Below are 13987 nucleotides of genomic sequence, written 5' to 3'. Positions count from 1 at the left end.
AGTTTTCTTTTTTTTAAAGATTTTATTTATTTATTTATTTGATAGAAAGAGATCACAAGTAGGCAGAGAGGCAGGCAGAGAGGGGAGGAAGCAGGCTCCCCGCTGAGCAGAAAGCCTGAAGCGGGGCTCGATCCCAGAACTCTGGGATCATAACCTGGGCGGAAGGCAGAGGCTTTAGCCCACTGAGCCACCCAGGCGCTCCAGTAACTAGTTTTTAAGGTGAGTGGCTGAGTCACCATCCTTGCCCAGGAGGGACATCATCTTGGGAGGCTCTCATGGGAAAGAGCTTCTACAAGAAATTAAGATTCTACCCAGTCACACACCAACTCAAATAACTATAAAGAACTGCTACAAAATGATTCAAGTTTTATTAATTAAAATTGTGAATCTAAAACCAACAGAAGACTGATAAAACAGTAGACCCAGGAGAGCTCTCTGGGCAACCACAATGAAACATGTGCACACAAGGCTCAAGAAGCCATCTGAATGGATGGACGCAACACTCTCTGAGAGTGGGCCCGGACCCAGGGGTGCTCCAGGATCTGGGCTAAGGGCAGCCGCTCTGAAGGCTGGTACCTGAGAAGCCTGGAGATCAAGTCCCGGGCCCCCAAAGGTAATGATGGGGGAAGCCTTACATCGACCTGATGATGCCAGAGAGGAAAAAAAGAGAACATTAATTTCTGTGCTGTGTGTTTTCTCCATTCCTTAAGACCCTTGAAAGCACTGTTCTGGATCTTATTAGACAATCTTTACGTGCACCACAGGCTCTGTAAGCCTGGCTCCCGAATGAATGCCCAGAGTGTAGCCATCTTACCTTGAGGATGCGCTGGTATGTCTCAATATGGGAAGGGCTCTCAAAGGGTGGACTTCCCACCAGCAGCTCATAACACAGCACTCCAATGCTCCACAGATCTACTTTCTCATTATATGTTCTCCTTTCAATAATTTCGGGGGGCAAGTAGTCCAGAGTCCCACACGCTGTCTTTCTCCTAGAGGACACCAGGGAAGGGAGCACTGTGCAGAGGCCCAGAACAAGGGTAACCCTCCTTTTCTAGATTCCAGTGAGATGGGAGACCCTCAAAAGTCCGAGAAGTCCCCTCCTGTGCATGGGAGTTTGGAAACACTAAGTTGTTTTTTTTTTTTTTAAAGATTTTATTTATTTATTTGACAGAGATCACAAGTAGGCAGAGAGGCAGGCAGAGAGAGAGGAGGAAGCAGGCTCCCTGCTGAGCAGAGAGCCCGATGCGGGGCTTGATCCCAGGACCCCGAGATCATGACCTGAGTCAAAGGCAGAGGCTCAACCCACCGAGCCACCGAGGCACCCCATGGAAACACTAAGTTTTAATAAGGAACAAGGTTTAGGGACGGCCAATACTGGGACCCACCAATTCTGTATTTTGGAATTATTCATGTAGTTATGCAGTTATGTAGCTCATGATCCAAGATGTTTTCAGACATCTTGGGCATCAATAGAGATTTTGAACAAAGAGTGCATCAAGAAGGACCAATTAAAATTCCTGGAGTTATAGAGCAATGAATCTGACCTATGTGGCTACTTACTGGGAAAGCCACATGTTACCAGAGATCAAAAGATAAAAGATAAGGTCGAGCTACATTCTTTGTCTACAATTACACATTAAATATATGCATTTGAAAAAAGCAGTACTCAAATACAAAAGCAAGTTTGCATCTTGCATCTGGGTCTTACACACAGCATGAATTAAATCGGATCATTCCTAAGTGGCACCCAGGGCCCATACCACCACCACCACCAAGACCTACCTCAGTGATGGGGTGTGCACAGACCAGCCAAAGTCCGCAATCTTCACCTCACCCCTGAGCCCCAGCAGTAGGTTCTCTGGCTTAATATCCCTGTGGATCACCTTTTTTTCGTGGCAGTAGATCAGAGCATCTGCCACTTCCTCCATTATCTGAGAGCAAAGAAAGAGCTTTTTGGAAATGAAGTCCCCTCCCACACTGCATATAAGATAAAATACTCCTCATGCAGTTATAGTTGTAGTGGAATCTTTGTTTCCTGCTTACCGACCCCATTACTTCCTTAACGGCACCACAGTTCTTGGTGGGGGAGGGATTCCTCTCCCTGTTTTATGTAGTCTTATAGGATGGATGCTGAGGTGACAGAACCTCCCCTTTGCCCTAGAACAGCAAGTAGCTGGAAACCAGCCCTGTGCTGAGCTAAACAGATAATCTCCCACAGGACCTAAGGCCTGAAAAAATGATACAAAAGCAGGAGGAAAGCTGCAAGATCATTCATTCCATCAGCAAGCTGACCCAGCACTTCTGCTGGTTTGACTGTTTCTCTGATTCCCCATATGGAACCCTCCAGAAATCTCTTGCTTCCGATTTCTAAGCCAGTTCTACTCACTTACCCGGGGAACCCCTTCCTAGGCTTTCAACATGCTTCTCTATATAAGGTAGCAGAGTCAGACGGTCTTGCTTACCCTGATTACTAATATCCTGGGGTGATTAGGGCATCCACTGTGAAGTTATGGGCTGTACATGTCATTACATAAAAGGTACAGAATTTGAAACAAAGAAAAAAGAAGAACATGGACAATAATGACAGCCAAAAGCAGTGACTGCTCCTCCCAACCAGTTCACAGTAAACTCATGGGCCCCAGAGCTCCCAGACCCCCGCCTCACCGTCACTGTGCGCTGTTCGTCTAATGTGTGGCTCTTCTGCAGCTCCTTGTAGAGCTCACCCCTTGGAGCATATTCCAGAATCAGGTACACACGGCGGGCATCATGGAAATAGTTGTAGAGGCGCAGGATATTGGGGTGTCTGGAGAAGGGAAAGAGTAAGGGTTAGACTCATAAGGCCCAACACCTGATGCTGTCACAAGTGACTGGTCACACAAGGAGCATGTTGTGCTGGGACCAGAACAAAGCAGATCCGGGAGTGTGAGAGAGGACAGGAGGAGCAAGCAGCAGAATTTGGGTGCCTGAAACAGGGAGGATGACACGGTGTGAGCGCAGTGAACTGCAGAAAAAAATCGAGGGGGCCTATTGGAGGGTGGTTTGGGGGTAATGCCAGGCGAGATGCCAGAGATGGAAGAGAACACAGAGTGAGAAGCCGGTGCTGGATTCTCCTGCAGCGGGGCCTCACTGCAGGTGCGCCTGGATTTCAATTTCCCTGCGCAGCTGGGGCTCCAGTCCTTCCTTTTCGATCTGGGACTTGAAGAGGACTTTCAGGGCCACGATAAAATGGCTTTCCTTGAGCCGAGCCAGGTACACATTCCCAAATTTCCCCTTGCCCAGAGGACGCCCGATTTCAAAGTCATCCACTGTGAAGCGCCGCCTGCGAGGAAAGGAAGAAAAGAGCCTTATGGGAGGGAGGTGGAGAGCAGTCGGGGACTCCTCCTTCCCTGGACCCCACTGTGGCCCCTGCCTGTCCTCATCTGGTCCACGAGCCACCACTAAACTCGCGTGGCTTGCTCATCGCTTGTCGCGCCACTCCCGTCTCCCTGCAGCGACCGCGCTGCTGAAACTCACACGGGCGCGCCGCTGAGCTCCACGCGGCCGGCTGCAATGATGGGGGACGGAGGGCGGTCGGCCCTTCTTCCCGCGCTGCGTCCGCCCCCGGCCTCGGAGACCAGCCCTTCGCGACGTTTCCTGCGGTCCCGGGTCCTCTTCTGTTTCCCCGCGGGCTCAGATCGGTTCGAACTCATCACGGCATCTGATCGGCTCCCGAGAGGAGACGACGGCGACCGGACGCCTTCCTGAGCCTACCGGAAACGTCCTGAAGGGCGGCGAAGGCCCGCAGCGTGCAAGTGCCGCTCCTCAGATGCGGAGCCGCACACACACTTGCAGGGAAAGCCAAGCCCCTCGCAACCTGGGACCCGCCGACACCGACGAACTCCCAGCGCGCCAGCGCGAGGCCCTTTACCCTAGCGCCCCCCCATTGGTTGAACCTGATTGGTTGAAGCTTCCAAGCGCGGAGGCTGCTGGGAGCTTCCCATTGGTTGAAACTTCTGAGCGCGGAGGCAGCGGGCCCAATAGGAGAGATGGAAATGGCGGACGCGGGCGCGTGCGCGGGGCAGGGTCCGGTGGTACACCGGGAGCTGGGGCTTTGGGGATGGAGGACTCCTCGGAAAAGGGGGGACGAACAGAGGGTAGCCCAGAGGGTAAGATGCTCACGGGTCTCCATGAATTAATACCTACGGAAATGCACGAGTGTGCGAGTCCAGTAATGAACTGACCCGGGGCACGTGGGAACAAATAGATGCCAACCGCGGGAAGCAGCCAGGGTGCCCGTGTGAAGCTCGCGAACCACCTGCTCGCCCCACCGCACCGTCAGCTCCTGAAGGTCGTGCCCCATTTGGGCCACTCCCCAGGGCCCTCCTCCATCACGCTCCCTGCAATTTCGGCCTCCTCCCCCAGTGTCGTGCAGCTCTTGGCCTCCTCACTCCACCCCACAAGCCGTGCAGCCTCCCCTAGGCCTGCAGGCCCACTCGGCGCGGTGACACACAGCCTAGTCACCTCTTGCCTCATGTATTTGTTGGACCAGCAAAAAATTTTTACCAGCCAAAAAACCAGGTTTATTTGGAAATAATGGAGAATTACAACTAGGGACAAGGAATCTACAGCAAAAATCATAGGCTAGTCCCTCAAACAGGAGAGGAACACAATTTGCGGAGAAGGGAATTTGGGAGCAGTTGTTTTGAAGGAAAGTCTGTTGGAGAAAAGCAACAGTTAAGAAAAGAAGGTTTCCCATTGCTTGAGTTACAGGGGTGGTCAGTTTCTTGCAGGAAAAGCAATGTACATCTTTTCTCCTTGGGGCCTGTTATAGATTATTCTTTCCTGTGGAGGATTATTCTGTTGGGATCTGTGGTTGACATCCCTAGGCAGCATGTGAGAGCTTCCCGCCTGGACTCCTGACTCCTTTTTAGAAATTTCCTTTTATTTTCATAGACCCTGTCATCAGTTTGCATTTGGAGTCTCAAATAGTATAATCAATCCACATGTCTATTTGGCAAATACAGAAGTTCCAGATATTTTTAAATGGAATTCTTTTAGATAGGTAACAATATAAATTGTTGGAGAAATAGAACTTAAAAAGAAAAAAATCTTCTCCCAACCCAGAAAATCTCTCCACAAAGGTAGTAGAGAAATAAAAGTGTTTATTACTGAGTAAGCCTTAAACCAGAATGGGATGCCTTATCACAGATAATTGCTAAGAGATGGCAAAGTCAGAAAGATACCCTTTCATATAACCAAGCAGATACTAGCTTTCTCATTACATATTTTCAGCATAGACAGTCATTAGTCCTCATGTAAGAAAACATGACAGCACCAATTGTTACACAATTCATCCTAAATTTACCTAGTAATTGAGCTGGCTTTCTGCTGCTACCTTGGCTTTCTATGAGGGAAAACAAACTTCTCATTACCTGAGGGTAGATGGTGGTGTTAACCTTAAAAATACAAGTTACTTTAGCAGCAAAAATGGGTTTATTTGGAAATAGCATAGAAATGCAATTAGAGACACACAAGCTATGGTAAAGTCATAGGCGGAGCCAACAAAGATTAGTTACTTTACGGAGGAGGAAGAAGTTGGGATGATTGTTTTGAGCAAAATTCTTTGGAGAAAAGCAACAATTCAAAGTGATGACCGTTTCTCGATGGCAGAGTTGCAGGGATGATTGATCTTATGAGAGATCCAGTGTCCATATACCCCGTGGGGGCCTCGGGTTAGGCCTCCACCTTCTGTCCCAAAACTGGGACAGAGGGATGCTATCTCCTTTGATGTCAGCATTTCAAAGAGAGCGCTCCCAGGTGTTCTGAGAAAGACATTCCAGGGCTGGGAGAGCACCGGGTCCCTGAGGGAAAGCAAGAGGGCTAGTGTTAAGGAGGGCACACAGTGCAGGGAGCACGGGGTGTTATACGCAAACAATGAATCATGGAACACTACAGCAAACACTAGTGATGTACTGTACGGCAACTAACATAATAAAAAAAAAGTCCATTTTGTCCAAAAAGAAAAAAATGGCGGCTAGCATGTCTAGAGCTGCAACTGCAGGGGTTCAAGCGGGACGAGACGAGTTAAATAAATGGAGATAAATTGCGTAGAACCTTGTCAGCCTTTGTAAGGAGGTTGCAGTGTGCTCCAGAATGTGTTCTAAAATGCACCTGTTATTTGTTTAATCAGATATGGTAACGCAGTGGACCCGAGAATGATTGTCAGGAAGAAGTTTATGCTTACAGATTCCCAAATGAGTCAGGGAATCCTACCAGTGGGAGATCCTGCAGTGTATAAATAGAGCCCTCAGTTCCAGGATTCCCCATGGAAGATTTCCGTGGGGATCCACTCTCAGCAAGCCAGCCAGGATGGTAGCAAGCACAAGTTTATTACAGATGGTATGCTGTCAAAGTGGGAGGCAGGCCGGCCCAGAGGTGACAACTGCCTACAGGGATCTTTTTAAATAAGTGGGGGTCAGGGCTCATGGAGGGAGTAGTCTCTAATGGAGGCTACTTCCAATCATTTGGGGGACGATTCCTACTGTTTCGGAGGGCGAGTTTTTGATCCTACAAGATTTGTACCAGAACCCTCCTGGCACTTTCCCCCATGGGGGAGACAAAACCACAATGCCAGTGCATTATAATGTCCCTAGGGTCACCTGGTGCAGAGGGGAAGAGGAGAGCACAGGTTCTGCACCCGTGACTCCTTGTCTGTTAGCTCTGGGGTGCTGGAAGCCAGTCAAGGTTTTTGTGACCTCAGACTTCTAGGGTGTAACCTGCTTTCACCACCCTTGCCTCCAGCTCATGTCTGTCCATTCTGTCAGGCATACCTTACAGGTGGTATGGGGGACGCAGCAGCAGCGGTCAGGGGGCCGCAGCCGTAATGGAGAAAGCACAGCCCAGCACATGGACTGTGTTTTTTGCAGGAAAGGCAAGGTAAGACAGGTCATCAGTTTAGGATTGACTTGTTTGCACAGTCGGAGCATACATGTCACACTCTCTGACTGGTCCCTGGCCCTGGTGTTTTAGGGCAGAGGAATGCTGCCTCTTGGAGTTTAGGAGCCAGAAAGGTGGTTGGTTTGCATATGGAAAGTGAGGTCTTAGAATAGTTGTTACCTAGTCCAGGGAGGAGCAGCGTCTCCCCAGTCAGCAAGGCCCCACATGCAGGACCACAGAAAGTAAAAAATACATACTTAGTACGCTGTGAAACATAACCATCCTGGGGGGGAGGTGTTGAACTGAGTGGCAATGTAATCTGAGTCATGAATTAGAAGATCAATCTGGATATTGTGTGGAGATTAAACTACAGGTGGGGCAAGAAAGGGGAAGACCTGTTAGGCTGTTTTCCAGATGGGTGAGGATGAGGATTTAAATGAAGGTAGTGACAGGGGAGGTGGGTTATCACAAAGTGCGAACAGCTGACCAGAAGGGACAACTTACCAAACTAGTGCAGAAGCAGAGACACGAATATAATGGTCTCACAGTAGGCATTGTTGTTCTTTAATTGACCCACACCCCACATGGCCTCCTTCACATGTTGAGCAGATTTCTGGCGATACTACAGTGTGTCCTCACGGAAATGCTTTACTACATAGAGATGCTCAGGCAAATATCAGTCTGCTGTCCCAGAGCCCAAGCCAAGGGCCAGGCCCGGGGACCGTGTAGGAGTGTTCCCGGAACAGCCTCTGCTACTCAAATGCTACGGATCGCAAAGAACTGGCCCCTGACCAGCTCCGAGAAGACAACCTAGGTCCTTGAACATGGCCTGGTCAGAGGGACTTCAGGCCTGTATCTGCAGGGCCCACGCTTCAGGCTGACCGGGTCACTTAAGCTAACACTGTGATTCACAGGAAATGGAGGGTTTTGTATGCCTGAGCCTCTGAGCCACACTGTATCTTTGCCTCCTGTGGTCCCACCGAGTATCCACGGGCAGTCACCAAGGCACCGAGTGCCTCAGGAAGAAACCCTGGGCACTGAAGTGTGGTGACTTTCCCTCGTTGGCGATACTAGAACGTCGTCCCACGTTTGCCGAAAGACTTAAGCAAGGGCCTGTGCGACTGCACTGGGAGGGAATGCCTGGAAGCTTGGGCTTAGTTTCTTTACCCTGTGTGCCTTTTCCCTTTGGGGACCTGGACCTGTGTCCTTGTGCTGTCACAGACAGTAACTGGGAGTACAGCAGCAGTTCTGAGTCGAGGGACTCCTCCTGGCGAACCACCAAGCAGGAAGGTGGCTCGGGAGCAAAGAACCACATGCACACACGGTCATGACCTAGACGGGTGTGCAGGTAAAGCTTCCCTGAGGAAGTGCCATCTGAGATGAGAGGGGAGGGCTGAGCATGAGCTAACCGGGCAGCATGGGGATGGAAGAGGCCATAGCAGGTGAGAAAGTGAGGAAAAGGGAAACAGGAAGTGAAGAGACCAGAGTTGTGCAAGACAAGACAAAAGGTAGTAAATTAGGCACATCCCACACCAGATAGGGCCCCAGGGATGGGCCATGTTAAGCATTTGTTTTTTATCCCAAGAGAGAAGGGAAGTCACGAAACATTTTAGGGGAAGGGGGTGGGGGTGAGCCATCCATGACCAGTTTGGGGTCACCTCTCTGGTCAGTGTGGAGAATCGACTGGGGGAGAAGAGTGGAAGGTAAATGGAAGCTGAGGTGTGGGATGATGCCTGGCTGGACCTAGGAGGGGGTGGTGGATTGCACAGTGGCAAGGTCCCACGTGGGAAAACTTCACCGTGACAATGGCTGCTAGATGCAGATTGAGAGAAGCAGAATGAACGGGGACTTTTAAAAAGCCCCCAGCAGCTAGGAACAAGGCCAGGAAGTAGATCCCAGCAGTCTGACTCGGGGGCCCATGCTCTTGACTTTCCACTGCTCCAAGGAGCGCAAAAACCAGTTGCCCATTTACAATCTAGCTCAGACCATTCACTCGTGAGATGGGTGAATCTAGCTCATTCACTCGTGAGATGTGTAAGCTCCTGTGAGCAAGCAGCTGACAGGCCGTTAACTCTCCAGACCCGAGGATGACATCACTGAGCCTTCCAGAGGCAGCCCCGCATCTAGGACTGTGACAGGAAAGGCCATCTGTGGGCCGGGGGCTGAGCGCGGAGGGAGCTGCGCCTACTCCCAGGGGCCAGACTCCCCCAGGCCTCCAGCATCTGGTCTCTGTAGCAGGCCCTCCCAGCTGGAGCCCAACGCTACCACTCCCGGTCACCCCCTCTGACGGATCTCAACCTGACCATGCCCGCAACACATCAGTCTCAAGTTAGGTGCACTGAATGACCACATACTGTTTTAGGTTCGTTAAAGCCAGACACTTAAAGAGTATGAACAGCAGGAACAAAGAGATGAGAGATCGCTGACATGTAATACAGAAAACACACGGCATCAATCTGGCCTTTACATTTTTATAGATAAAGGTAATAATGAGTCTATTTGCAGGTCCAACCACTTGAAGTCACATATACACACACATAATTCACATACATCTATCAGGTGTATGCATGCATATGTGTGTATATAAAGAGTCCTAAGTGATGTGTGTGTACTCACACTTACACACACACACACACACACACACACAGTCAGTATTTGGAAGAAGTCCAGTCTCTTCTCACCAGATTTCCCTGTACTTGTCATCACTAAATTAAATCCTGGTTAGTCTCTAAGTTCTACTGTGGCTTAGGGTTTTTTGGCTACAGGGGTTATGTTCATAGAAGCCTCCAAAGCAATGACTTTTTTTTTTCCCCGAAGTAATGACTTTTTTCGAAGTAAAGACTGTGTAATTGTTGTTGTAGGAAGTGTATTTGCTTTGTTACAGAAATCTGTTCAGCCTTTTAGTACCATTCAGTCTGTATAAGGCTGTAACACAGCAGGCTGGAGAACTATCCTTGCTGGGCTTTGAAACCTCAGAGGTCAGGTTTCTCACCATGCCCAGACACGAGTGTCTCAGTGTGCCAATAATGGGGTTTGCATTGAATGCCAACTACCGTTTTGGAAACCTAAAACTTGGCCTGTGCTAGGAGAGCCCCACCCCCTCCAAAAACTCTGGGTACCAAGAGTCTCTAAGGAGCTTCTTTAGCAGACGTTTTAAGTAATTGTCTTAACTCTCTGACAGACATCCAGTTAAGCCTGTCTGACTTCCCGGAGATAGACTCTGACACCCTCTGCCTTTCTTCAGTCCTTGTACCTCCTCCCTTGGCTGAGTTCGCTTTCTATCCTTTTGCTGGAATGAATCACAGCTAGTGAGTATGACAAAATGTGGAGTCCTGCAAGTCTCCCTACTAAACCACTGAAACAGGCTGACCCTGATCACTGACACAGCCATTCACTGGGACTTCTGAACCGTTACCGATCTGGCCGTATAATCCTATGTGGGTTCTCATCAAGGTCAACATGTCTCATACATGTTTATATAGTATCAACCATATAAACAGCTCTGTGTAAATGCTCTGTGAGGGACCCAAACATGACAATAAAAAAACACCCTGCTGTGTGTGGCCATTCACTAAGACACACATATACTGAGGCTATAAGGGGGAGAAAAAGTGAAAATGAACACAATGGGACAATGGCTGAAGTGGGGATGATGAAAATGGCTGCAAAGTGTCTGACTTGGGCAACAAGTCAGAGCACAGGGATAGTCACTGAGATATTGGGCACTTCAAACACGTCATATCAAAAATCAAATGCATGGGACGCCTAGGTGGCTCAGTTGGTTAAGCAGCTGCCTTCGGCTCAGGTCATGATCCCAGCGTCCTGGGATCAAGTCCCACATTGGGCTCCTTGCTTGGCAGGGAGCCTGCTTCTCCCTCTGCGTCTGCCTGCCATTCTGTCTGCCTGTGCTCGCTCTCGCTCCCTCTCTCTCTCTGACAAATAAAGAAAATCTTAAATAAATAAATAAATAAAATCAAAGGCATGCCTTAGCCTTTCTCGACCTCTCCGCCCCTCACACCCCTTGTCTGCACTTTCTGCAGTTGCAACACATTATGCAGCCATTAGAGTGAGTTTGGTTTATCCCAACCTAAAGGGATGGTCAAGATATAGTTTCAAATGAGTACAGTAATTTGCAGACAAACGATAGTGATTTGTTCTATTCTGAAGGGGTACACAGACCTGCCCTAGAGAGGCAGTAAAGTGGTAAGGGCATGGATTCTGCAGCCTGCCCACCTGACCTGTAGTCCCAAATCCCATACTTCCTAATCAATTGTGAAATCCTGGACAGATACTTTAACCTTAAACCCAACAGAAGCTTTGTGCCTTTGTTTTCTGATCTGTAAAACAGGGATAACATGACCTACCACATAGAGTTATCGCAGAGAGGAAGAGCTGATGTGTGGAAAATATTCAAAACAATGACGGAAACATAGTAACATACCATGTCTGCCTGCTCTCGTGCTGGTTACCGATGCATCCTCATGGGGACGCCTGTGATCACACGGCACACGCAGACAGGATCCGTGTGTATGATTACTGCCCAGGTGTGCAAGGATGACCAGACAGAAACATTCAACCTGGAGACAAGGACTTGGGGAACTCTGTAGATCACTGAGCGTCAAATACCTTGAGGGGGGAAACTCACTCACTCATGGAACACCTCCCAAATCAGAAAGTAAGGGCGACAGACGGACTGAGAAGCACCACTGTTTAATGGATGGAAGACATAGTTTCTCTGAAGGAGCAAGGCAGGAGCTCACAGAAGCCAGGAAAGTGCTTTCAAGTCAAAGAGGTAGGCAGCAGGAAAAAGGTCCCATCACAGCCTGTGTGTGGGGGGAGGGTGCGGTGGAGAAGGGTGGGAGGACAAGAGGGAACTCTGGGAGACTTGCTTAAGTCAGGTGACGGTGCTGGAGACCACTGTTTAGTTGTCGGCGGGGTGAAGGGACATGAGGGGGTGGCGACAGACAGGGGATGGAACAGTGACACAGGGTGTGTGTCCACGCGAGTAAAGAGAAGGGCAGAGCTCACTGGGCATGTGGGGCAGAAAGTGCCTGGGGGGTGAGTCTAGAGACCTAAACACAGGTACGGATGAGGCGGCTAGAAGGGGATTAAGATAAGTTACAGACCAAGCAGGGAGAGTACAGGAAAGAGGTCCTAGACAAGTTGGGGGTTGGAGGTATGTGTCCAGGCACAGAAGGGTGATCCTTGAGGAGGAGGAACCCCTTCTCCTCTGGGGCTATAATAAGGCTTAGAGAGGTGGGGAATTTTACACACAATTCTCCCCTGAAGACTAGAACCCTGAGTCATCTGCAAATCACCTTCCGTTTTAAGATGTATTTTAAGAAATATCTGTGGATAAAAAGACTTCCATTTCTCCAGATACATTAGAATTTCTATTCCAATATCAAGATAAACCACCAGAGAATCCTGACTTTGACTACACAGTTTTGCCTGTTTTTTAAAAGTCCTTCTTTGGTATTATAAACTAGGCAAGGAAATAGAATATGTAAAAAAGGAGAGGTTAAACTGGGAAAAGGAAAAAAAAAAAAAAGCAGCAGCAGCAGCCAAAACCAAAACATCAGTGAATAAGCTCAGCAGGGAGGAAATGAGAGAAAAGAGAATCAGTGAGCTCAAAGATCAATGGAGGGGTGCCGAGATGGCCTAGTCATGATCTCGGGGTCCTGGGATTGAGGCCTGCATTGGGCTCCCTGCTCAATGGAGAGCCTCCTTCTCCCTCGCCTGCTTCCCCTGCTTGTGCTCTAAAATATATATAAAATCTTAAAAAAAAAAAAAAATCAGTGAAAATTGATCAATCTGAGTAACAGAGAGAAAACAGACTGGATAAAGAAAAAAAATGATTTGAAGACGTTAACTGTTGAAAACTCCCCAAATCTGGCATAAGACCTGTATCTTCAGATTTAAAAAGATGAACAAATATTAAACAGGAGAACTCCAAAAGTTCAATGCCAGAACACACTATAATCAAACTGATGAATCCTATAGACAAAAAGACCCTGAAAGCCCTCGACAAATGACGCAGCACAGGCAGGGGAACAATGGTTGAACAGCAGCAGGTTTCTCATCTGAAACCATAGAGGACACAGGGAGGTGACATGTTTTTCTTATACTAAAAGAACTGTAAAGTCCAAGTCTTTTATTCCACAAAAAACATGTCAGGAATGAAAGGGACAGAGAAACAATTTCAGATGCAAGAAAACAAAGTCCTTTGTCGACAGCAGACCTACCCCAGAAGAAAGGCTACAGTAAATTTGCCAAACCGAAGGGAGATGTTAACAGAAGGCCTGGGACCTCAAGAAGGGAGAAAGAAAATGGAATGGGTAACAGAGGTAAACAGACCAGACTTTTCGTGAGTTTTCTAACAAATGTTGTGACAGCCCAAGCACAAATTATAACACCCAACACGGTGTTCAATGTATAAAGAGGAAATACTTAGAAAAATTATATTAAAAATGGAAAATGTAAAGGAACCTCATGGAATTTAGGTTTCTATAATCAAAGTGCTAAAATGCTAATAATATTAGACTGTGATAACTTACGTACGTAAATACTTAGAATACAAAAATTAAGACAATACCCAAAAACATTATAGATAAATCAAATGGAATTCTAAAAAATGTTGAAGTAACCAACAGAAGGGGCAAAACAACAAAAACACATAAAACAGAAAAGCAAAATAACAAGAACAACCAGAAAATAAGTTGAATGATACAAAGGTAACACAAACAAAAACAAATTAAAAAATGGTACACTTAAGCCCCAACACACCAATAATTATTTTCCATCTAAGTGATGTAAATCTACTAATTAAAAGATGAAAAGCAGAAGGGATAAAAAAATTAAGACCCAACTATATGCTGTTATAAGAAACTTATTCCAAGTGTAATGATACAAATAAGGTTCAAAATAAAATTATGGAAAAATAAAAGCCATGCAAACATTAATCAAAACATGCAGTAGGGACTATATTAATATCAAAGTTTGCTTCAAAGGCAAGAAAATGAACAGGGACAAAAAAGGGGACATCACATAACGAAAGGGTCAACACACAAGA

The 13987-nt window shown here is 47.7% G+C and overlaps 1 protein-coding gene across 1 annotated transcript; it reads right to left on the bottom strand.

Moving 5' to 3' along the window:
* Positions 1-393: 393 nt before the first annotated feature.
* AURKC (aurora kinase C) lies at positions 394-3862 on the bottom strand. The gene is made up of 6 exons (XM_059383208.1): positions 3514-3862; positions 3128-3319; positions 2665-2803; positions 1783-1931; positions 815-989; positions 394-641 (listed from the first exon to the last, which is right to left on the bottom strand). The coding sequence occupies exons 1-6, from the start codon at positions 3687-3689 to the stop codon at positions 471-473; spliced, it is 1002 nt and encodes a 333-aa protein (XP_059239191.1). The 5' UTR covers positions 3690-3862; the 3' UTR covers positions 394-470.
* Positions 3863-13987: the final 10125 nt, after the last annotated feature.

This window comes from Mustela nigripes, chromosome 17, assembly GCF_022355385.1.
Source record: "Mustela nigripes isolate SB6536 chromosome 17, MUSNIG.SB6536, whole genome shotgun sequence".
Classification (NCBI taxonomy): domain Eukaryota; kingdom Metazoa; phylum Chordata; class Mammalia; order Carnivora; family Mustelidae; genus Mustela; species Mustela nigripes.
The sequence above is the reverse complement of the archived record's forward strand: the minus strand, read 5'-3'. Positions and strand labels throughout refer to the sequence as shown.